Source organism: Copidosoma floridanum, unplaced genomic scaffold, assembly GCF_036245765.1.
Source record: "Copidosoma floridanum isolate Cflo_tuat_1 unplaced genomic scaffold, Cflo_Japanese_pri ptg000013l, whole genome shotgun sequence".
Taxonomy (NCBI): domain Eukaryota; kingdom Metazoa; phylum Arthropoda; class Insecta; order Hymenoptera; family Encyrtidae; genus Copidosoma; species Copidosoma floridanum.
In genome coordinates, this window is record NW_028321890.1 from 26,874,702 (window position 1) to 26,900,845 (window position 26,144).

The window sequence follows — 26,144 nt, forward strand, 5'->3', positions numbered from 1 at the left end:
TCGTCCACCCATTGTGTACACTCTACATCCATCCAGCATATCTCGATGGCGCGGGTCCAAGGGAGCGGGTCGCGCGCGTGCCAAGCGTGAATTCAATATGGGCTCTCTGTGTCAATAGCGTTAATAGTGGGAGGGGTGCGTGCATGTGCTCTCCAACATATATGTATGCCGCCTGTTGGGTCGGGGGTGGCGACGATCGGCATCAGCTCGACAGCTGATACAAGCGGGGAGAAAGAGAGAAGGCACCTTCTATATATATATAGTATATAGTGTATACCAGCCCCGTACGTCCCTTATGTCATTGCTCCTGCAGGGGTAGGTATACACGCGTATACGCCGATGCATGTAGGTATACCTTATATTATATACTTACGGAATGGAAAAATAAAAAGAGAAGGATACGCGCATGAGCTGGCGGGAGGCACTTTTAAAGCGAGATGGAGAACACTGACATCAACAACAACAACAACAACAACGACCAGCACCACTGTAGGGCACCTATGGCCTACACGCGCAGGGTTCGACCGTATAAGCTCCCTTGCTGCCGCCAGACGCGTCTCCCCCCATCCCTCCCTTGGCCTAGCTCCGTCTGTTCTAGCCGCCTACTACGCTGGTGCAATAAACTCGGTGAAAGTTTTTCGGGGACCCATTGGCACGCGCAAACCCCTCGCTGCTCCGTCTCTCTCTCTCTCGGACCCAGGGGCTCGGGACACGTCGTCACGGGGACACAAATCATTTCGGCTCATTGTTCGGCCGCTGCTGTTGCTTTCATTGCACTCCAAAGCGCGACTCTGCTGGCCTTTTGCGCTCGAGCCCCGGCCACTCGGGCTAGAATCAAGTCGACGTCCAACCTGGCCAACACGCCGTCCAAATAGACCCGTCAACGCTCTTAGCTTCGATCTTTTTTTTTTTTTTTTCTTCTACCCCCCTGTTTCCAGTCTGTCTCAAGCACATGCTTCAGTCGTCTCCGAGTGCGCGATGTGACTTGGACCATCCCGAGTGAAACAGCGAAAGAAGAAACAAACAAAAAAGTGTGTCAACGTAAGTTGTGTTATCATCGGCTTTTTTGTGCCTGTACAGTGCGGGTATATAAGGGTGTGCTTGGAGCAATGGCTAGTTCGACGTACTACGCGAGCACCGGTGAGACCGGCAGCTGGCCTTACCAGGGTTCGATGATGCCGATGAGCCACCACCACCACCAGAGTCCAGGCTACTACCAGCACCCTTACTCCCACCTCCAGCAGGCCCAGATGATGCAGCAGTCCCACCAGGCTGGCTTCCCGCAGCAGTCGAGCAGCCCGAGTTTCCCGTGCATGCAGATCAAACAGGAGCCACAGACGATCCTCGAGACGTTGCTCAGGCACGGCAAGGAGGCGGTTACCGAGAGTTACACGAGCTACGTCCAGCCGAGCCAGTCGGCCGCGATACCCGAGCCCGCGGTCCAGCCCCAGGTGTCGCCCTACGCCCAGTGCCTGTCCCCGGCTTACGCGTCCTCGGCCTCCCCGGACAGGAGCTCGCCCCTGGGCAGCGGCAGCAGTGGCACCCACGACGATCCCGTGCCCCGCAAGGCTCCCGTCATGAGAGCCGGTTTGAATTACGAGCAGAGTTACCCGGGCTACGCAGCGGCGCAGTCGCACAACGTGCCCGGCTACTCGAAGATCCCGGCGACGCATCTGGCCAACGCCGTAGCGAGGTACGAGGACGTTGCTGCTGGGTACGGTGGCCACGTTGACAATGGCAATGTCAAGAGCTGCCTGTACGAGGGTGTCGAGCCCAAGGAGGATCAGAGCCACAACCACGTTGACTTTCCGTGGATGAAGTCGGGCTGCGGTGGCGCTGGCAGCGGTAAGTAATCTACTTTTTTTTTTTTTTTTTTTTTTATCGCTAAACCGTGTGCCAATCGAACATTTCTTACAAGAGCTCTCTACGCTTGATTACTGCTTTCAATTGATGAAAATTTTTAATTTTAAAGTCTACAGTTAATAATAAATGTTAATCAAATGTGTGAAAAACATTGTAGAACTTTGTTGACAATGAGAATCTAACGCGTTGTTCATTGTAATTGTCTATATGCTGCATCCACGTGCGAGGATATACATATAGGTATAGGTACTCGTAAAAAGGCCCATCTGATGAATCCTTGTGGGTCCCCACGTGGAGCATGAAATTTTCCTTAAACTAATCCCTACATTTGATATGTACCTACGTATGGGTAAATGTTGCCTTGATCGTAGACTTTGACTGGGATAAAAGTATAGTAATAAGTGCAATTTTCCCAGAACATCCCTTAATGCGTGTACACTACGCGGACATGTGGGTATGGAATAGAGTTTGAGAGGTGTTTTGTCAGTGACGTAACCACAACCCCTTCTATCGGTGGATCCATACTCCGAATACGTATCCGCATAGTGTACACAGTAAGACGAAGTAGCGCGGATGTTGAACTTTAGGAGGCTAAGCTGTCTTATGGCTATTAAATTTTCTTGCAAAGATGTGCACTGACAGCATAATCGGTGTTAAGGTGGTGCACTTAGAACCACCTTATTCCACGCCTCAACATCCAGCTTAAGGTCTTTAGAGTGTACTCACGCCTAGGGATTAGCCGAATAAGTTGCACCCTCCTTGAACTTTTATCCCGTTCGATGTCCATGATCTGCAGGGAAATTCACGTGAAAAAAGAAAAAAAAAAAAAAAATGTCCATGCTTTGCGTGTAAACGGGGATCCTCAGCAGTGGGAAGAACAGCGCTATTTATGGCGAGCCTTACAAATCCGGGATATCTCGAAACGAGGGCTCATGTACCTGCGTCAGGGTTCAAAGAAGGGCGCCAATAAATCAGCAAGCTTCCCATCTCTGTTCTCAGGTACGGCAGACGTCAACAACTCGGGACAAAAGCGCACACGTCAGACGTACACGCGCTACCAGACCCTCGAGCTGGAAAAGGAATTCCACTTCCACCGCTACCTCACCCGCAAGCGACGCATCGAGATCGCCCACACGCTCAACCTGTCCGAGCGCCAGATCAAAATATGGTTCCAGAATCGGCGGATGAAGGCCAAAAAGGACGTAAAACCGGATCACAACTTGTCATCGGATCATCCGCACGCGAACGAGCTCGAGAACCTACCGGTCGACATGGCCCACCAGCCACCGAGTCTCGAGACGACCCTCATGATCAAGAGCACGACCATGATGCTCCAGACCAACCAGCGCCCACCCATGACCCACCAACAACAACAACCGCACCAGATGGCCCCTGGCATGGTGGACCAACAGAGCTGCCATCTACAGCAGCAACAACAGCAGCAACATATGCACGCCGCTACCTACATGAACTACATGCAGCACCACCCTCAACAGCACCCGAGCCTGCAGCACCAGCAAGGCTATCCGAACGCGGGGGACTATCATCGGGCATCGGGGTACATGCAGCACACGAGCAAACTCGTGGGCCTTGCGGACTCTTCGTGAAGACGGGGGAGCTTCGTATATAAGCGCAGCTGAGCCTATATTGTATACATACTGGGTAGCGCGTGTGTTCGGCGCCGCCATTGGTGATTTATGGTCGGCGGTCCACGCCAGGTAAAGGCAGTATATGCCGGCTCCCCGCTCGGTCGAGGCGTCTCGCCGGCCCGTAGGACGTCTCCCTTTTTCTCTTCTGCTCCCTCCGTATCTTCTCGCTCGGTTCTCGTGAAAATTCACGGTCCTTTCGGGCTCGCGCTGCATTCCAATGAAGTGTGGGCAGCATCTCAACAGCAATGCCATACTTACTTTGGCCTCTTTGCGTTTTTCATGCGTCATCCCGAAAATATTTTGACGCGGCCAAACACACGCACACGCATTGTAATTAATAATCGCGTGCAAGGGTGCAGGTGGCGGTCAAACCGGTGATGCTTGCCTTTCCTCCGTGCGAAAAAGTTACCGATCCCAATGTACGTGTGTATCTATATAGAGGCGCGACTAATGGTTTCCGAAGGAGCGAGGGTCGTCGATCGCGAAAGTTGTGAGCCTTTTGGATTTCGCACGGTGAATTGACTCTGGGTTTTGAGCTTCTTAAAAAAAACATTTTAATAATCACAAAGACCAATCAAAAACCAATGGAAGGACTTTCCATGAGTGATTTTTTTTTTTTTATTGCAATATTAATTAATATCATTGATCACGTTAATATTGAAACTTCACCAATAGTCTGTATTATTTGTAACGCTAAGAAATTATTTACGGTTTTTGCCCGTAACATTTCTAAAAGTTTTTAGTAAAATAAATGAAAATCGAATGATTATTACCAAAATAATCGAAGGAAAATCGCCAGGGCTCTGAATCGAGATCGAAGCGTCAACCTCCAGTTTCTAAATTCACGCCATAAGGTAGAGTCAAGGCTCGATAAATATTTATCGAAAAAGGCCCTGTTGTGTACTTTGTCGCAACCGGCTCTCATTGTACGCGATGCACAACACAATCGGTATACATATACACCGTATGGGGCGATTGGAAGTAGTCCTGTGCGCGAGGGGTGGCTATAGAAGACGCGAGCGCAGTGGGGAGGGGGCGAGTCGGGACTATACTATAGTTGGCGCGCAGCTGTACTCGAAAACGTTGGGAAAGAAGATGGCCGCGAGCATCGGGCACGCGCACCTCGACGTGCCTCGTTTTTCGAATATATTTTCCCCGATAATTTGCCAATGATCGGGTTGCGACGCATACGTGACCGTTATGTTCTTGGTGGTTAAATAACGCGGCGACTAACCGCACGTGAATGCGTGTGTGAATTCAAGGCTCTTATTACCGTACGACCGAGGCGGGCACTGCAGAGACGGATGTGAAAATAAATGGGAAAGCAAACGTAAGTAATAGCGCAATTACGGGCCTACTCGAAAAAAAAAAAAAAATCTACACTTCAACAAAGCGCCGATTGAAAAACGTTTACGGCGAGCTTTCCTTTCCCCGTGATTTTCGCCTCTGCGTGAATTATATTAACGTCAGCGTGCGCGGCTACACTGGAGTCTTCGGGAAATTATTTGTCGGATGATTTAAGGCGCGACGCGTTGCCGGGAAAGGGTAAGGAAGTGAAAGTATACGTTCGAGCTTGTGTGAACTGCAGCTCCAACAGGTACACGTGTAATGTGGGTATAGGTACTCGAGAGGTCGCTTTTGATGCTCGCCGAAAGAGGCTATTGAATAAAGTGCTAATGCAGTTGCGCAAAAAAATTAGATTTCTATGAGCGAGAATAATTTTTTTTTTTCTTTTCCTTTTTTTTCCCCTCAAGACAAAAAGTGATGTTGAATTTTAATCTAAGCGGTGCGTTGTTGCCCAAGCGAATTTGTTATTGTAAATAAATAAGATCGTAATGTTGTAATTTAAACGTGAGCACCTTCATACATAATATTTATAACTTTTAATGTTTTATATTATTCCGAGACCTAACTTTTATTTAATTTTAACCACAGATTTGTTCATAGCAGTACAAAACAGTGATTTTCTTGAAGAAACAGCAATACTGTAAATATAATTAATAAAGTTATATTTTATTATGTATGTCATTCTAATGACAATTATAGTATCATAATTTGTACATAGTATTTAGACATTTGGAAAATTTGTTATATTTTACACTAGATCTATTTTAGAATAATGATTTTTGGAATACACGTAAGATGATTGATTTCACTAGATGTAATTAAATCCTTCCATTGACCTCGCTAGTCTATTAGTTTTTAATTGTAATCATAAAGCATACTTTATAAAAAAAATAAATTCTTTTGCAACCACTTACGTTACATATTCGTTTATTGCGTCAAAAAAAAAAAAAGATTACATAAAAAATGTTTAAAAGTTCTGATGAATACTGAGGGAATTGTTAAATAATAGTATATAAACATTTTCTTCAAATAGTAAAAAATATTAAAAATTAAATAGTGACATATAAACAAATAACAGGTTTGGCTTAGTTTAGAAAAAATAATTTTTCTTGAATACTTTGGATTTAAAATTCACAAAAATTCAATATAAATTAAGCCCCATTAAAATTTCAAAAGAGGGAATGGCAGCGGACGTGTAGACGAGGGGCAAAGGTCGATATTCTACTTGACAGATAGTTTTCCGTTGCCCTGGTAGTCCATCATGGCTGACATGGGGATACGTATTGGTTTACTTTCGGTCTTGCGATTTCATTCACTTAAGCGATCTGTTTTTTATTCGTAAATTTAAAGCATATCAGAATGTTTTTTAACAGTTTCTCAAATAGTTGTTTTTTAATGCACAAATAATGTACATAAGATGTTTTACAGAGTGAAAGATTGAAATATGCTAATTACGTACCTGTTAATTTTGTACTAAGCATACCATTTACTAGGTTAATGAAAAGTATATTCAACAGAATGAATATTTTAATTGTATAAAAAATTGTAAAAATTATTTTTGATTGTAAAATAATTTTAATAAATTGTAACAACTAAAAGATAATATAGGTAAGTATATTTCTAATAACCGCAAATGATCATTAAACATTTTTTTAAAGATTTGATGGAAATAAATTTTTTAATCCTACCTAATGTTTTTGTGTTGCATGAACAAAGAATTTTGTCAAAAAACTCGATTGATAAAACAATTTTGATATTTAAGTAAATATTATACAAATTTAAAAAAAAAAAAACTTCACCAAAAGTCTGTATAATTTGTAATGCCAAAAATTATTTTTTTATTTACGGTTTTTGTCCAACATTTCTAAAAATGTTTAGTAAAGTAAATAAACATTAAATTGTTTCTTATAAATATTTTTAGAAATGTATTTTTAAGTAAAAAGTTATTACCTTGTACATTGTAAAACTATGTAACAATTTTTTTTTGTGAAAAATGGTGCTTTCTATCGAATATAAAAAAAATATCTTTCAAATATTTTAGATAAATATTACAGGGTATGAAAAAAGACATCTGGATGAATATGCATATGGGTAAGCATGATAGTGTGCGTGTAAAAATTTAGTTATGCTCAAAAATTTTTTCGACCACTGTAAACGATGGAAAACTTAAATAATTTGTTTTTGCTTTTTTTTGCGCCAATAGTTACATATAATATTGTTATTTATATTTGTATAAAAATTATCTTCTCCTTTTTTGATGCAATTTTATTCGAAATTCAAGTATACTTATTAACAACCAAACAATAAAAATAAAGTTTTCTATTTTTCATATTAAAACTGGTTTTATAGTTTTATTAGTTATAAAGGATATAAGTGTTATCAATACATAAGAAAGTTGGTGTAGTATTAATATAATATTTAATACAAATTGAGTACAAAAAGTTATATTCATTTCCATATCACTGCATGTGCTTAACGATGGATTGATTCAAATGATTTATCCACCAAAATATTAGATAATTTAATTTAATTAATTATCCCTGTGCTTACCTTAGTTTGATGTACATTACTGCCAATTACTCCATTTTATAAAGATGGAGCACGGAACTGTCAACAAATCAAGAAAAAAAATTTAACTGCCACTAATATACATATAATCTTATTAACACACTTACATAATTTTTAAAGTATTTATATTCAAAAAATGTGGGGATAAAAAATAACTTTATCTTATTAAAATAAACTTAAATGTTTAACGAAGGAATAGGCAGAAGTTGTTAATTATCTATCGAATCTAACCTTTATGAAAACTAAAAAATTTTAATAAAAAATGGCTCATAAACTAGTTTATAAATGAAGTAATATATTTATTAAATTATAAATTTGCAATTCGAGTTCAAAAATTCCTTATCTGAAAAGTCTCAAATAAAAAAAAAGTTCTATACATTTTAATACTTATTCTCATTTAATTTAACTTAATTTTTTTTAATGAAAAAAAAAAAAAACCTGTTGAATAAAAACGTAACTAACTACGTATAATTAAATACAAATACTATACTTCAGCTGTATTTACGGTGAAACATAAAAATTTCATCTCTCCTTAAATAACGAAATCAGTATTACGAAGAAAAAACCAAAGATGGAGAAAAAAAAATCATGCATAATGTAGCGCTACACAAGCGCCTCTAAAAGTATTAAGCGTACACTCGTACCGGCGGCTCGCTTTATACCGACAGTGTAAATAGTGATTCATGAGGCCTTCCGAATGCGCTTTTTTCTGCTTTTACGACAACTTTATTTTAAATTCCAATGTGAGGATAGCTCTGACAAACATATTTGGATCTGACCAAGTACGGGTTGGAAAGGTCTGAAATTGATCGCGCCACTTCTTATGCTTATGTTTTTCTCTGTACTGGAGAACCAGAAATGCAGAGACAACTTTGTTGACGAGACCAGTTGTGCGAGATATATGCATCGCAAACTCTGTAGGACTCCTTGAAAAGCTAAAACTTGGTCAGTATAAATGACCAAAGTACCTGATTTCAATCACGAAATAGTTTATATATTTTCATTAGGTGGAGTATCATAACATTTAACATAAATAATTTAAAATTTACAAACCAAGTACTTTGTTTAAATGCTTATCGAAAAACTTGTAAGAAACTTTAAACATCAGAAAATGTTCATTTTGTTGAAAAATGTAATCAGACACTTAGTTTTTTAAATTAATTAGTTTTAAAAATAGACTTATAAATATAACTTTAGAATTTTTAGAATAATCATAATGTCGCGACTTTACGAATGTACTGTAATAAAATAATTAAAAAATGAATTTTATGTAATCCACCATGTATTTGAGGTCCTACATAGCCGCAACAGTATTACTATGAAAATTCGATAAAAAAAAAATTACTTAGTCACATTATTATTAAATGGGCAACATAAACAATTCAAACCAAATTTGATTAAATAATAGAAAAATAATGTTACGTTGGAAATAAAATACTGAAAAAAAAATTGAAGTATGTCATAAAATTATCGTTGGCTGCTTTAAACATTTTTTTTTTTTTTTCACACAAGTCATTTCACACTTCAGTAAATAATGTGGATAAAAAAGTTAAGGTATGGAAAAAAATTATTATAAGATCCACAAAATACGAAACAACAAAATTAGAAATAAAATCGACATTTAATTATGATAACCGCTTTATAAAAAATAAAACAAGCTTATCGTGCAGCTGTTGAGAAAAAAAAAAAAAAAAAAAAAGAAAACTAATTAGGTAAAGTCAAGGACCAGACATCCTCTCACAGCATCAGAGGGTCTGACGTCGAAGGGCACAAGGGGCTCAAGCAACTGTCGGCAAAAGTATGCAGAGTAGAGAAGGTATAGGCAAAATGCACGCAAAGGTGGAGAGAGAGAGAGAGAGAGATAGGGACAATAGCTTGAGGTGGTGGTGGGGGGGACACCGTACCTCTGTATCACTATATACAGACAAATAGGTGCCGTAGAGCACGTTGCCGATCGCTTGCGGAGGTGGAGGAGGTGGCTGTATATAGCCCAACGTATGCATACGCAAAGTGGACTCGAAGAGAGAAAAGCTTACGGCCGGAGAGAGGGGGCGGTGGTGGGGGTAAGACTGCCAGGAGGCGGGCGCGAGTTACAATTCAGAGCAGTACCTAGGATACCATCTGGTGGCCAAAGGACGCAACTCGCTCCGTGATGTGGCTCCAGCCGTTTATAGGAGCTGCGGTGAGATATTGGATTTTCGCGAAAAACCTTGGCAATTATAGAGACAGACTGTAATTGGTTTTCAAAAATAAAAAAAAATAATTAACGCGGCTTTCGGTCGGCTGATAAAAATTAAATCTTCGCCCATCGGACGGTTCTCCTCGTTGTGGCTCTTGAACGACGGAAATTTATTAATTCTTACGTAAATGCCTGTAATCTGTCCCAGGATTGTAATTACGTACCAGGAAACAATTACGTTCCCGCGGTTAGACGAAGCGGATGTGTAGTACCACTGTATGCGTATCGTTGTACCTGCACCGTGATGGGATGGTCTATTGCAAAATTTTCCATTTTTGAGTGTAAAATAAAAACTAAAAATCCACTCCAAAGAGCACTTTCCGAGTGTTTAATAAACAAAAAACAAAAAAAAAAGAAAAACTACTATGCCGGGTAAAAACAACTTCCTCATTCAAGTTGGCACAGCGATCTAATCAAAACTGGACACTTAAAACGAGCACGAGGTACAGGGATACTTTTAAAAAGGTCGTAATCACGCGGTGCCAATTATCGGGACAACGAGACACAGGGGCGAGGGGATAGCACACACAGATTACAGAACTTCACCAAAGCAGCGGAGAAAACACGAGAGAAAGAAGGAGCGCGGCCAAGGAGGAAGCAGAGGGCTCCGCCTCCTGCGACGACCTCCTCTCCCCTCCGCACGGATACTTGATCCTCGGCTATCTCTCTCCCTCTCGTACCTCTCGAAGGAACCCCTCTCTTTTTTTTTTTTTTTTTTTTCACTCCGGTTCGGAGGCTACATTATGTACACGTATGGGCCATGCCAGCTTACGAGGACGATGCGCTCCGACGGCCCGAGTGCAAGCAGTTCAGCGGCAGTGGCAATACGAGGAGTATATACTTACACGAGGGTCTAATGGGCGCTTAGTACTTGTACCAACGATTCGGGACAATAAATAACTCCCTCGCCCACCCTCCACCTCTATCTCTCTCTCTCTTTGCTCCCTCTTATTTTTAATCTCACCACCTATACATACCCTATAACCAGTCGGCACGACCCGTGTCTGCGAATCCATCTCACACGTGTTCGGAGGCCTCGCAACAGGTTTGAATTTATGGGACAATGGAGCAGTGCGCGGATTACTTCCTTTGTCGTCCGGTCTCTCTCGTCTTCATCTCCTTGCGGTAGTCGTCCCTACAGGACACGGCCGACGAGATACTCCCAAGGAGAGTGATCATCCGAGGTGTTTAAGGGTTTGTGTACAGCAGCAGCAGCAGCAGCGGTGGATAGCGAGGAAGAAAGAAAGAAAGGGAGGCGTGCGCGCGAGCGGGGCTATCAAACTCTCATAAAACTGTCAGCCCGCGACCGCCGGCTCTGACTTATGCGCCTCGCTCTCGGGGCTCCCCTTCCATCTATGGTACTTATATATCTCTCTTTCTCTTTGCCTCTCGGCTTTGCGGGAATCGGCGGATACACCGTACGTACAGTGGTCTTTTACAGCCCGACGGTTTGCACAAACGACTCGTTGTGTCTCTGCTGGACGTGGACCACGTGCAACGATGACGATCGTGATTGCTCTTTGATTCTTTCGGTCTTCGTTGAACCCGTTTCGCAAGAATTGGTTCAACTAACTGGTGCTGTATCGAAAATCATGGATCTCAGGACTTACAGGTCTCTCTAACGATTGCAGAGTCATTTGGAGGTATTTGAAGGGTTTTCTACTGACTATGAGTCAAGTTGAATTTTCGTTGACGCCATTCTGGTCCTTAGGAAGTTGTTCAATAATTTTGGAAGATTTTTACGTCTTGAACCGATAAACCGATCCTCAACGATTTTACATGGATAACTTGAAACCCATGAAATCGTTGCTCAGCCCCTATGGGCGAACATAATATCAATTTAATCGATCGAAAAAAAGAAGAAAAAATTGATTCTATATGATTTCCTAATGGTAAAATAACTTTCGATCACTCGAAATATTGAATTCCCATAGTTTGTCTCGGAAAATGATTCCACCTTCAGTTCCAAGGTAGAGTTAAAAAGTGTCCCTCCACCACCGTTGTCCTGCACTGTTCATCGAGGATTCAAGCACTGGAGCATTGTGGATGATCGAAGCTTTCCGCAAAACACGTAAGAATAAGAGCAACACACACGGTCATCTTTGTCCCACTCCCTTCTCCCCCACCCTGGGAAGCTTTGCTTCTCGAATATATATATATATATATATCTCTCCATTAGCCCCCTCCCCTCGCTAACTCCCTCCTTTCTCGCTCTTCGGGTACGTAATCGTATGTAGGTACCCCCCCTCACACACATACTTGTGCACCCCTCTTCCACTTCTTTGGCTTGGGTGGCTTGTCACTCGTGTACACATTCGTGGTGCAAGAGAGAGAGATAGAGAGAGCGAGTGACCAGAGCAACATTGGAACGACTGCAACATTACGACACTGGCACGGCGCGAGTGTGAGCGAGCGAGAGAAGGAAAAAAAAAAAAAAAACGAAAGAAAGAGGAGAAGCAAAAGAAAAGGAAGAAGTAGAAGAAGGAAGGAGAGCGAGTTGAACGGGGTTGAAGAATCCAGCGGGCCGACGAGAGAGACCAATCAAGGTTTGACGAACGACGGGGATTGGTCGTCGTCGGTGTCGGTGCGCGCAGATAGCCGAGCGCAAGCCACCACGGCCCCCAGCCTCTTGACACGCCGAGAGCCGAACGGCAGCGCGCGGCACGTGACAGCTACCGCGCGGGGCAGCGCAAGCACTCGCCGGCCTGCCCGCCGAGGATCCGCGAGGCCTCTCCCGCAGTCAGTACGATACCAGCCGCCTTCCGCGCACGCATCGCGACGGAAACAAGGAGTGAGAGATACATCACCCACTCGACCAATCGTCGCACTCTTGCTCGGCTCTTCGTTCGGTACGCGCGTTTTTTTACTCGCTATCGCTTTATACGGATATACCGATTTCATCCGATTTTCAGCGCCAATATTCCGTTTCGACGATTTTCGCGAGATCCGGTGTTTTTGTTCGATTTTACTCGTTTCTTTGCTAAAGCAAGGGAATAATAAAAAAAGACAATCATCGAAAGAGACTCGGCTGTACCAGTGCGCGATTATACGGACAAACAGAAACAAGTGCAATAATTAACGAGCGAATGGGGGAGACCCGATAGGGCCCACCGTGCCCCATTGTGGAGGCCGATCACTCCCTCTCTTTGGTACAACGGCGAACACGCCTTCGTCGCCTGTAATCGCGCGACCACCACTCTTAGAGCTCGGTAAGGTCGTAAAGAAGCTCCGGACAGTTTTATAGCCCTCCGAGCACGTGGCAGACTCGTAAAACAGCAGAGAAACAGAGAGAGAGAGAGAGGAGGAAGAGAACGACTCGCCTCTCTCTATTACCACCATAATCATCATCATCATCATCATCATCGACGAATCCTTGCGAGGCTCCGATTGGTGCTCGGCTATTCGAGGGGCCTCGTATCTTTGGCTCTCGAAGAGTCAATAGAAATAAAAGGGGGTGAGTAAAAAAGTGCGCAAGATTTTGGTGAATAACGCGAGAATTGGTGAACCGTAAGACTTGACACGCGGATCGTTCGACAGTGTGTACGCGATGCCGATCTCGTATCGGTGCCCGATCTCGTGAGACGGACAGTTTGTACGCACGAGTGAAAAGGGACCAAAGTGGCATATCCGAGTGACAATGACTCGACGCCCGTCAGTTGAGTAGCAGTTGCATCAGTGAGAGAGTACGAGACACGCACTCTTCCTTCCAAGTGTCACCACCGCTCGTCCGGTGCAACTCGAGCCACCCGAACCCTACACCCCGGAGGTAGCACCACGACCAGCGCAGTCATGAGTTCCTACCAGTTTGTCAACCCCCTCGCGTCCTGCTACGCCAATGCCCAGGCCCAACAGCAGGGCCCCAGAGGCGCTGCAAACTCGCCGAGCGAGTCCCTACAAGCGGCCTCCCCGGCCGGGGCCGACTACTACAACCCCAACGCGGCGAGCGCGGGCTACCCCACGCCCTGCTACTCGCCCCAGCAACATTACCCCCAACACCCGTACGCCACCCCTGCCTCGGGGATGCAGCACTCGGCACCCCCGGGCATGATAGACTACACCCAGCTACAGCCCCAGTCCCGGCTCAGCGCCGCCGCGACCGCCCAACAGCACAGCCTACACGCTGCCCAGCAGCACCACCAGCAGCACCTCCAACAGCAGCAACAACAACAGCTCCACCCGGACCCCACGAGCCCGCTGCTCCAGGCGGCCGCGGTGGCGGCTGCGGCTGCCGCGGCTGTGGGCCAGTCGGCGGCGGTGGCCGCGGCGGCAGCGGCTGCCTCGAGCTGCAAGTACGCGGACTCGACGGCCTCGGCGAACGTCTCGAGTCCTCAGGACCTCACCACGTCGACGAACGCGAGGAACAGTCCCGCCCCGGGGCTCGGGCCTGCAGGGACCAGCAAACCGGGTACCAGTGGGCAGATGGCCTCGACGCCCGGTGGCTCCTCTAGGTCCTCGGTGGCTGCCGCCTCGGTGTCGTCGCCGCCCAGCGTTGGTGGTCGGACCACCGGGGAGGGCGGTGCAGCTCTGACGACGGCCTCCTCGGCTTCCTCGCCAGCCTCGTCGACGTCGAGCACGAGCAGCACCGGGAACAACTCGTCGACCAAGGGCAGCGGATCAGGGCAGAATCCGCCCCAGATCTACCCCTGGATGAAGAGGGTGCACATCGGACAGAGTGAGTTGCTTGTCTTTATTTCTGGTTTCATTTTTTTTTTTTATCTATTTACGTTGAGAATCAATGGATCAACTAGATTGTAGCGATACGAACAATTTGTGCGATGCAAAGGGGGAAAAAGTATAGGGAATCGGACTGATTTGGTTACTTTGGTATTTTGCACGTGCTTTCGGCGGCAGTGCGATTTTTTTTTTTTCAAAAGACCGAGATAACGAAACGTGTCAAGGTCCCACGACGCGGTCGTTTAAAATAAAAATGTTACCCATGAGAAAGCAAGATACACTTGTTCCACGCTTGTAAACTGGAAATGAATTATGGTCGGAAATCCCAGGCGAAAATTATAATTTCAACTCAAAAAACGTGTCCTCCATGTTCCCGAATAGCCCGCAGCTATAGCATACATCTATTAGATGCTTAATAAAAAAATGTATCTCAAAATAAAGAAACTATAGGTACGTGCCAATAAATTCAGTAGCGCTGTATACGAGTCCAAACACCAGCAGCTGTATACTTACCGCAAAGAGCCGTGTAGTTTTCTGTCATTAAGATACCCTTACCTGCTTTATTATAATTAAGTAATTTTTTTTTTTTTATCTGTCTCAAGTAACACAAGTATTTATATATTAAAGAATAAACACACAAATTTTCACGCATAATTTTTTCATCATTTATTGCCACACAGTAAAATGATGAAATTTTCATAATTTATGTTTTGCGCGTTTGGTTATTCCATGATGATACGACGTAATCAATTATAACTATAAATAAAATAAACATCATATCGCATTATTTGCAACTTTCAAATTTATTATTATAATCATGCTCGCTTGCAACATCATAATACAACAACTCACGTGGACGTCAAAAAGTTGAACCCAACACTTTTTATAGAATTAACATGCAGGTAATGCGAGCCTGTCTCTCTACTATTCGACCCACACGGCCAAATAGCATACCAAACAATTGATAATCATGTTAAAAAATTAATTGTCCAACCGTACTTCTGAGTGCAAAATTTCGCGACGTAATGTTGATTAAAAAACGTAAATCTAACATAAAAAATGAAACGACGACCCGCTTGGTGAACGCAAACACTCCACGGTACACAAGGCCCCTGTTGGGGAATGAAAGGGAAGGGTGTCCCCCTTGGCATCATAAATTCATCCCCGGGCATCAATCGTCGCAATAAGAAAGCGACAAAAGAGCCACTCGCGCGCAATTTGCTCGAGAACACAGGAGCCGAGGCGTCCTCCTCGAAGGCGGGGCAAGAAAAAAAAGCCCCAAACGCAACAAACGGCCCATTAATGCCCGTGTGGGTGCACTGCGTGCACCAGATCTCTATACTCGCGCCCCCAAGGGCTGGCCCGGAGCATCTCGGAAAGCCGAAAAAACGATCCGTGTGTGGTCGGCGGACAGACAGAGTCGGGGAGGAGGAAGTCGCACGTGTTTTTTCGGGCCCTGCGAGCTTTGCGTACACTTTTTTTTTTTTTTTTCTTTTCCTTCCCGAGCCGCCGTTTCATGTAGTGCCGCCCGCGTTGGGTGTTTATACTTTTGAACAGCTCAAAACTCGATCCGTCGCGCGACGCTCGGGAAATTTTGCCGCCGCGAGGGAAAAATTAGCGCCTACGGGGCCTTCGATCGGACAGATCGTATCGGCACTACAAATATCGCTGATTAATGGATGTTTTCGAATATCACCGGATCTCTCGGTTGTTCCACCCGGCTTTTATTCTGCGCACTGGATACTAGCGGGACGTAAACTTTGCCACGATGTTTTCGTTAAAACCAAAAGATATATACAACATTGTATGCGGAAGAAAAGAGTCACCCGGTGTTTTGAAACGGCATAACAAAAATCGCCAATGGCCTCCGTTGGGAATCGTACTCCCTCACTCCCCAAAGATTCACAAGGTATTTTTAATCGGTAAATCGGTTGTTTGCAGATTCGTTTAGGTGTGAAGTAATTACAACCCGATTCAGGATTCGTATGATTATCTCACGAGGCTGTTTTACATCACTCTCGTCACATCTAAGCTACATGACGAAATATATCATAGGAATTCACTGTGAAAATGTTTTATGCAAACCGATTTTGCATGAATCCCTGGCGAGAAAATACTCGGCATTGGAGTTACCTGTTGTTGCAATGAATTATTACATAGGCTTGGTAATTGCATGTGCGCTTCAGTCGTACGTATATTATCGAAAAAAATACACAACAATAGCTCCAAGAGATAAAACAGCGAAAAAGGCCATGGAGTTGTGCTAAATTGCCACGTGTTCGTAATAAATACAAGAAACTATTGAGCTACGTATGTATAAGGACACGGTTCCTCGATTTTGTTTCCTCATACGCGATTCGGCGCAAAGGATTCAAGGATCCACTTGCCGAAGGCACGAGCATCACCAACACAACACACACACACACAAGAGATGACAAACGATGCGAGGTGTTGATACACATAAACGCTGCGCATTAGACTATTGATATTTATCTTACAGATATACACACAATATAATGTACCGTCGAGGAATGCCGACGACGAGTTCTCTTTCTCTCTGGAAAATAAATCAATTAATCCTCGTCGGCCGTACACACAACGTCCATTACGCAACCCGTCACATTACGATTCGAGAACGATTTTTCAGGGCTCATTATGTTATTCGCAAAAGCACGAGCTGCACGGACGGACAGCCAGTCACCCCCTCCCTCTACGCTTGGCTCTGGAAACAAAAATGAAATAAAATAAAGATCCGGCGGATCTCGCAGAGCGGCCGAAAAATCCATCATCCCCGTGCTGTGGGCCATTCCCGAAATTCTTTCGATCGGCAACCTCTAGCGCGTGCATGAAATAATCCGGTAAATCCCGGAGTACACGATAAAGTCGAGTCTCGGCTTGAAAAGGCGAAACCGAAAGCTAACTGTGCCGAGATTATACGGAAAAGGGAATCCACCTGCAGCCCCCGCGCAGATAAAACGTACAACAGCACCAGCTGCGTGTGCACGCATAAGTTGTATACAGCCGAGGAGGACGCGGAGGAAGAAGACCAAAAGAGAGAAAGAAAGTTGGTCTGTCGCGGCGTGTGCGCTCACATTAGTCGGCGCGTGATTTACTGCGCGGCCAGTATGATTCAGTCAGCGGGGAATTTGACGAAGAATTAATGGTATTATGATATCGTGTGTGACTCTCTCTCTCTCTCTCTCTCAGTGAGCGCGAATGCGTGTGCGTGTGCCGGGCCATAAATCAGGCCGCGCGCGTATTGTGAGCCAGGAAGGCCCTCCAAAGTCTGCGTCGTCTTGGCGGATGTGCACCTTCTGCACGGGTGGGTCCTAGAGGGCCTGGTCTCCTCGTCGAGCTCTTGGGTCCGAAAACGCGACCATTTTGAGCCGATTTGTGGTTTTTTTTTTTTTTTTTTTTTTTTTTTTTTTTCAAAGCGAAAAGTTTGCGAGAGGGGAACGATCGCGTGTGAGAAAGTTTTTAGCTCCGGTGAGACTCGATTCGATGAGAATTTTCTCAAGCAGTGCAAAGACACAATCGTCACGGCAGACGTAGTAATTCTTCAAGGACTCCTTGTTACGTATCTGCCATTACACGCTTTTGCTCTTTACGTATAAGCGCATTCCTTTATCAAATATATACCTGCACGAGGGGAATCATCTAATCAACTGCTGCGAATAAAAGTTTTGCCAAGAGGTTTTGCGAGCTGCTTGACTCGATAGCTCGTTTTATTTGTAAGGATGTTTTTAATTGAAAGCGATGCAGGAGACAAACAAAAAATTCACATTTGCAACCGTCGTTGTTGTATTACGTAATATCGTGCCACGTTTAACCACCAAAAATAAATAATTTTTCCTCTTTTCAAATTGATAATTCTTGACTATTGACAATTCGATTTAATCGTTTTAAAAAAAAAAAAAATTCCACGGACGATGTAACAAAAGTACCTACAATGTGCAAAAAAAAAAAAAAAGAGTATACCTACATCGTTACACTTCACAAAAGCAGACTACAAGTTCTTGGCGTGTACGCGTTTTCATAAAGCCATTAAATTAAGAATCTCGAGTATAACAGCAAAGAAAGGGCAACACAATCGACTCCGGTCACACAGAGCTCACAGTTAACCCGTGCTCTGCAGGCCTGCAGTACTCAACGGCTCAATTACATCGAGCCATTATTCGTGTAATCATGTAATTACGCCCGTAATCATAGCAACAACAAAAGAACCACGAACGAGTACCTGTATAAAAAAGGGGTTGGCTCGCGTTAAAGTAAAAAAAAAACAAAATCCTGCCTTAGGTACACGAGAAGAGCACACACGCGCGGGCCAGTTGCGGAGAGGCAAAAATTCCATACATACAGAGATCGGCTGATGAAAAACAAACGCTCGATCGGTATGAATTCGATGGTGTACGGAGGCAGGTTCGATTGATTTATCGGGTCTTTCGACCGAGGCGCCATCGAAGAGGAAAATGCAAACGTGCGTTGAAGAGCAAACAAACGGGGCGATCGCGAGAAGGGAAGCAAGAAAAAGCGGTGCGCACGCGACCGGCCGATCATTTGGGGTGTTATGCTTTACGAGAATAGTCGAGCTCGGGAGGGAAGAGGTTTCCTCGCTGTATTCTTTTTTTTCTCACAGTCACGGCTATGATACACTGATGGTCTATTTAAGGGACACGGTGGAGGCGAGTATGGGAATTTATAAATCGGCATGGTACAAGCTAGCGCGCGTTTTATTTCGAGAAAAAGAAGTATAGAGGCCCGATCGAAAGACTTTCGAGGTACAATGGTATATAGACTCTCGGGGTTTTTTTGGAAAATAGGTAATTTACGATTTATAGATCGCGCTTACTTTTACGCGCAGAAACGAGGGCGCGTGCTTTTTCTCGCTCGTTGTCTAATGGAATATTTGCGCGACTGATGGTTTGCTTATACACGCGCCGGAGAAAACGGCACGCAAATGTTCGTTGTTTATAGCGATTTCTGATTATTATTGATTCGTGTTTCGCAAGGCTATTGAAAAGCGGTGCTGATGGTGGGATATTGGATTATCGGGGGGTTGGCTGAGGGAGGGGGGTGTTTGTTGTACGTGGATTCTGATGAATCAGTGTTACGGCTGTAAGTTATTGCTATAGAATAATTTATCAACAAAGCTACTTTAGTGTATTTCGATAAATGTAATGGTACACAAATTTTTTTTGTTAATCAAAAAAATATATTAAAATAAACAATTTTTTTTTGTAGCAGAAATTATAATTAAAAAATAAAAATATAATAAGCCATAAAATCAAAGAAATACTCAACTCTACGTGATTATATCACGTTATCACAAAATTCGATTTTTCATTCATTGGAAAGTTTTCTGTACCAAAAATCAAAAAATACAACAAGGGGCTAAAGGGATTATTTCACGTGCCACTTTTATGTGATTGACCCTGGGAGTGTATGCTTTGGTCAAGCCGACACCGTTGAGAAATGGTTTTAAATTTGGCCATTAAATTTATGCCAACAGAAATTTTTTTTTTTTTTTATGATGAAAGGTCAATTAGATGCCACGATTACGTCAAAAATGGAACTCGTCCCCATAAAATCAGTATTTTGAAAATGATACTTTTTAACACCTATAATATTTTTTTTGATGATCTTTGGATGACAGTCCCATTCAAACGCCCGTATTATAATTATCTAACTGAGAATCGCTATAAAAATGTTAAGTCGGGTGAGACTAATACAATTTTGTAACTGGAAAGTCCTGTTAAAAATTTCCAACCAAGAACATGAATTTAAATTTTTTAATTAGTAATTCCTACGTACAGCGGTCTTTTCACAGGTAAAACTACCGGTATTGTTATATAAAACATTGCCCTATAATTATTTAAAACAGTTGATCAATGTACTCACCTTTTTTTTTGCGAAATTGTTCCTTCTAAGATGATTTTCAGGTGTTTTCTCTAAACTGAAAAATAAAAAAAATATTACAATTAAACATAAATTAACATTAAAATGAAAGTCAAACTAAAAAGTTCTTAAGAAAATATTTTCAAGTAATATATTTAATAAGTTAGTTAATTCAATTAATGTAATATAATTAATATTATCATACAATAGTCAAGACGCAGCCTTTTCATGTCTTTTATAATGCTCATTAAAATTTTACGAGATTACAAGTACTTTTTTTTACAAGCAGTTAGAAGGTTTATACTTTTACTTTCTTTCATAGTGATTTTTTTAATTTAACGCTTGATTCATTAAAAAAATTTTCTTGCACGATGTAAGACCATTTTAATTTTGTTGTACCAAGTAATTTCATTAAGTACTTAAAAGTTGATTTTAAACAATTTTTTCTGACATTTTATGGCCCACAATCTTACACGTAATAATGGTATAGGTTTCCCTTTTAAGGAATTTGTAAAAATCCTCGATAAGGACAACAAGATAATTGAACCAAAGTATACACTTTGAAGTTAAATGAATTCCATTTTATTAAATCTAAAAGTACAGTTCCCCTCCACCTTCCCCCTATTTGCCTCAGTAACTCGCAATCACGTACCATAAGACTTAACCATCCCACATGAAAGAAAAAAAAAAAAACCCTCAAGTTTCACTTCTCCTTGTTGCTACAAAATTGCAGCCTACATTAAACCCCCCCCCCTCCACCATTGTTATGTATAATAACGAATAATTGCAAAGTGCGCGCATACTTGAGCCCAGCCATCAATTAATATTTGTTTAAAGAAACCATCATTAGCCCGGCTGCACTTGAACACAGCTGGTGCTTTAAATAATTTTCGGGAGACTGTTTCGTCATTGGCCAGTCCCATCGTCCACATGGCAGCATCGCGCGTATAGGGACACGCGGACGAGATATAATTTCGCAGCTCGAGAAGGCAAACTTTGCGGCCAAGTCGGTAAGTAAGTAAGCAAGCAAGGAAGAAAGAAAGAAATAAAGATACATAATTGCGTAATTACCTCGGAAGGCCGCAGTGTTGTTATACATAGATACACACACAAGTGGAGGGCAAATAAATAGGGAGGAGGTCGATTTTCGAGGGGTCCGTCTAAAGTGGCCTCCACTGCTCGCTTCGTGCCCTGCCTGTATATACGCGTATGGACACACATACACACCAGCGGAGAACGGGGGGCCGGGCTACGGAGTGCACGCGGAGCGCGAGCGAGTGTTGCGGAAGGTGGTTTTCGCCGAGGAAGCATAATTACAGGCCGATCGTTTCGCCATAAATAAAAGCCAGCGCGCGCCAGCGAGTCACGAAAGGGAGTGACTCCACACTGCACGGGTTATATACACATGTGTTTACGTACAGAGCCGCGGAGTAGGGATGCGCGTACGGGGGTTTCACGTGTGCGATGGAGGGAAGAAAGGAGAAGAAAAGGAGGGGTACGCTGCCCTGCCATATAAGACCCCAAGGGCGATTCCCCTCGACTCTCGCACTTGTGTGTATTCGCATTTATTCCCAAGGCGGATGTACCGTCGAGGTGCATGTAGTACACGCCGTTTCTGCCCTTTTTTTTCGAGAGGCCGTGGGTAATGTGCCTCCTCGTGTTACGAAATAAAGTACAATAGGGAAAGAAAGGGCACATGTGACGCGGGGAAGAAGCAAATGGAGCGTGAAAACCTGCGCCTTCTGTGGACCCTTGAGCCTCGGTATTGACACCAAATTTTTTTTTCGCGTCGACGTGTTGCAAAGAAAGAACGAGTTGAATTATGTTTATTACAAAAACAAAAACAAAAAAAAAACAAAAGCCCTCAAACACGTGGCATGCGTTTTATCTCCCGCATTTTACTCAAAAGCTAATCAATCTATGTGTGGGCGATCGCGTTTGCCAGATAAATGGCGTGAAAAGCCTGATAGTTCGCGCGCGTATGGAAACGCCATAGGCTTTACAAAGTGGAGTCGTAATTTTACGCAACGCGGATTCCTGTGCGCCAGTCTATAATCAACGGGAGTTTGAAATATTTCGCTCCTAAACGGGTATTTTTTCGAATTCATTTTTTTTTAGTTTTCATTCTCGCGTAAATCGATTATACGGACCGTTAGCTGCGGTCAACCCACAGGCGCATGTAAAAACAAGAAAAGAAAGAAAAATTGCGAAACTCGCTGTGTATACTTGAGTTTCCAGATTCGCGACTTAAGTGGTGCGACGGTGGTAGTTTGCATCGAAAATGAGCCTCTGAGTTTTTGTTTTCGCAAAAAATCGTAATGCACGGTTGTAGATCCAATATTTCTTTTTTTTTTTTTTTTTTTCGATTCGTCCTTTTTTTAACCCAACCACGCAAAAAAACCATCAACTCCGCGTCGCTGGCCAATCGGCGTTGAGCAATGGCGCACGCCTATATATACACCGTGTAATGTGCAAAACGAGAAAAATTTCTTAATGAAAAAAACGAGAAAAACATAATCCCCGCGGATGGTGAATAATGCCCGTCTGTTTCGTGATTCTCCATCTCCGATGATTTATCCTCTTTGCGCTAATGCACAATTTTTACGCGCGCAACAATGACGCTCGCTCGATGACTACACGGACAAATCCGCCTCACCCACTTTTCTTCCCAACTATGAGCACACGCGCGCCTCGGGACGGCTCATGCAGCTGTCGCGCACAGCTCCAACCGAGAATTCTCATTGTGTGCATTATTTATCCTTATAATGCGCCTTGGGTGTATGATATTTTTTGTTTCGCGCTAATAAACGCCTCTATATATGTGACGTTAGATCGGCGGTGGTAAACGCGCTCAAATGGGGGAAAAAGAGGTACGAGGTCGTTGTATAGGTACGTGCTACGTGTTTTCTCGAGCCGTAAAACTGGTTTCCCCGGAATGAGGAGCCGCGGCGGCTGTACCTACACTCGTGATTCCGCCTCGCGGCTGCCTTCCGTTACGTACGGCAGAGCCGATTTGTATCGCCCACCGTTGGTGCTTCCATGTATACCTGCTGCTCACCTGTGGGTCGCAGTCGCTAATTGTTCGAGCCAAAAGTGTTCATCTTGATAGGATACGCGATATCCGCGTGTATATTTATACGTACGGGCTCGGTGGCCGTGTAAATTGGGTATGTTGGCTGATGGCGTGGTTTTTCAGGTATTTTTTGTGTAATTATTGTACTGATGAAATGCCTTTTTCCTCCACGTGTGTGTACGAGGTACCGGTGTTCCATGGCTGCGGCAGGGGACCGGAGATTTATGTGGGGACCAGTTACTTTCACGGTCTTTTGGGCGCTGATGTTTCTTGCTATTAGTTACAAAGTGATGCGAGAAATGCAAATAAACGGATTTTTTTTTTCTTTTTTTCACTGTCACGTGCCATTTTACGGGTATAATGTTGTAGAAGCTCGCGCAGTACGAGGTCAGTCGGGAGAGGGATGCGACTGCTATAGCTTTGATTCTCGGTTACAATAAAATAAACTATGAAAAAATGTCAATCGAGTTTAGCCGTTATTTTTTAGACCAAATAAAGGAAAATTAACCACAAATATTTGCAAAATAATTTTTTTAACAAAATACTTCCTTCGGTGTGTTAATGGAACAAAAAAAGGTGCATTTCCATCCATCTCCACGGATCATTTTTTAGGGGGTTTAAACTTTCATCACTTTATTAGAGATCATTCTGTTCACATACTTATTTACCTTCATTAAATTAGGCTTGGGTGACTATTGGGTACTAAAAAAGCCCCGAACTATAGTACCGATACACGTCTATCGTAGGTCTAGCCAACTCTGCTATTTCGATCTGGCAATAAGAGGTAATCTTATATTTCGTGTGTATTCGATATTAGTTGTACAGCTATAGTGGGCTACTTTTTCTTATTCGTTTCAACTGCACCTTGTACAACACTCTTTTGAGAAAGAAGAACTCCAGGAGGCATAAATTTAAAACCAAAACATTTAATCTAAGTAGAATGACGGGAGAACACGTTGCTCAGTTTTTTGGAGGAAAAAAAAAGTGGTCATCGCAGTCAAATTTAAAAATTCTCGTAAAATTCGAGACTACGAATACACAGGCACGAGGGGAACGATGTATGCCGTGGGTTAATTTTAGACCAGATTTATCTTTGAGATCAGATAGAACCAAAAAAACTCCACATTCCTCATCGGGCCGACCACTAAACCATTTAAATTATCCCCTTGAGATAATTTATGCAGTTGAAATACTTTGAATCCCATTACGGTGTAGGTACGTATGTACTTTACTGTTATACATTTAATGTTGTTATTGGTTCGGTCTTTTGCGTGGAAATTTGGAAAAATTACCATTTGCCGATTGGAAAGTTGGGCAAGGGTATTTGTCTCCCCAAAGAAACCACCAATAACGAGGCAAGACCGCACACCAGAGCCCGTACAGCAGAGCGCGGAAAAAAAAGGACCAAACCTGCGGAGGACCGCTGCAGGTGTCCCATAAATCCCGATTGCGCGCATTCAGAGCAGATGGAAAGGGAAAACCCAGAGGTAAACCTAAATCGCGAGCGACGAAGGAAGGAGTGTATGTGTGTGCACGACAGGAAAAGCGCATCGTTGGAGCCGCCTGTTGCTCTCCATAGGGATCCCCGACTCCACGTGATCCTAGCGCGGCCGCCCCCTTTTGGCGCGGCCCCCGGTATCTTCTCTCCCCTACCATGCGCCCTCGAGGCGGCGCTAGACGCGCACCGGCTGCCTGCGGAAATTTATGAGCCCGCCGCAACTGCGAATATAGATCGGTTGAAACAATAATCCTCATTGTCGGCGTTGTCCTCGACGGGTTAAGGCGGCCTGGACTCGGGGAAATAGAAATCTTCGGCACGGGTCTATACTGGACGCAAGATTCGCCGAAGTCGCCTTTGCTGCTGCTTACGGAGATTTTGTTTTCTGCGGGGCTTATTTATTGTTCTTTTCAAGGGGACGCAGAGGGAGGGAGGATCGGTTGACTTTTCCGTAACATCAAGACTCTATGGATACGGGTGACACTACGTTGCGGACGGTAAATCAAATTTTTTGGTATAGGGACTCGGGTGGGAGGTCCACTTCGATGCTGTGGCTGGTCGTAGCGGTTATGAACATTGGGCATCGATACTTTTACAATTTTCTTTTTTTTTTTTACTGCAACATGATTCTTTGCTCAAAATGTAATGCGTTTGATCATTTTTTATCACTACTTATAACACAGTATTTATAAAAAATTCTGTCTAATAAAAACAATGCAATTTACAATTTTTAAGAGGAAACTATTTAGAACCAAAAAAGTATTTGCAAATGCATTCAAACATATTTGATTTCTAACATTTCTTAACAAACGTTAGTATTTAAAATGCATTGCACTTATTTGACCAAAAAAAATTTTCTTTTCAATATTGTATTGTGAATAGTGATAAGTAATAAATTGTTTCAATAAAAAAGATGCACTTTATTCGGGAGAAAAATAATTTTTATTAACTACGCAAAATAATCATGCCCATGTCTCACTTGAGAAACTTTTAAACAATTGAATCGACAAAATTAAGGACAACTACTAACAGAAATAAACAGCAGTTCAATCATTCAATTTTGAGTTAACGACTGAGACTGAGATAAGAAAATTCTTAGAAGTTCGTTTCACGTAATCACGTGCAATTTCGCTCCTCTCCACTCGACGAGGTAAAGCATTCCAAAACTGGGAATAGATACTCCAGGCAAATAAAATTTATTGAAATTAAAAAAAAAAAAAAAAAAAAAAATCAAGCATCTCATAAAAAGAAGGGAGAAAAAACCCAGGGTCCAAACAGAAACGTCAAACAGCACGAGGAACGCAATAATTAAAGGGCGACGGAGTCAAATTGAGCGTC

The 26,144-nt window shown here is 43.2% G+C and overlaps 2 protein-coding genes across 3 annotated transcripts in view; both read left to right on the forward strand.

The window, feature by feature from the left end:
* Nucleotides 1-1,109: 1,109 nt before the first annotated feature.
* On the forward strand, nt 1,110-5,467 carry LOC106647276 (uncharacterized). The gene is made up of 2 exons (XM_089590770.1): nt 1,110-1,845; nt 2,863-5,467. The coding sequence occupies exons 1-2, from the start codon at nt 1,110-1,112 to the stop codon at nt 3,468-3,470; spliced, it is 1,344 nt and encodes a 447-aa protein (XP_089446896.1). The 3' UTR covers nt 3,471-5,467.
* A 7,988-nt stretch (nt 5,468-13,455) lies between these two features.
* LOC106647323 (Sex combs reduced) overlaps nt 13,456-26,144 on the forward strand; it is a 29,031-nt gene continuing 16,342 nt past the window's right edge. Inside the window, exons 1-2 of one of the 2 annotated variants that reach the window (XM_089591063.1) lie at nt 13,456-13,878; nt 13,912-14,338. In XM_089591063.1, coding sequence (XP_089447189.1) covers nt 13,456-13,878; nt 13,912-14,338 — 850 coding nt within the window. Of the gene's footprint in view, nt 14,339-26,144 lie in introns of both variants that reach the window. The other variant, XM_014363652.2, reaches the window with a different exon arrangement.

What these genes read in the sequence shown, in the direction of transcription:
- LOC106647276 (XM_089590770.1), top strand. Translation starts at nt 1,110, where the DNA reads ATGGCTAGTTCGACGTACTACGCGAGCACCGGTGAGACCGGCAGCTGG. An exon ending in CTGCGGTGGCGCTGGCAGCG is followed by an intron (nt 1,846 to 2,862) that starts GTAAGTAATCTA and finishes CTCTGTTCTCAG; the next exon opens with GTACGGCAGACGTCAACAAC.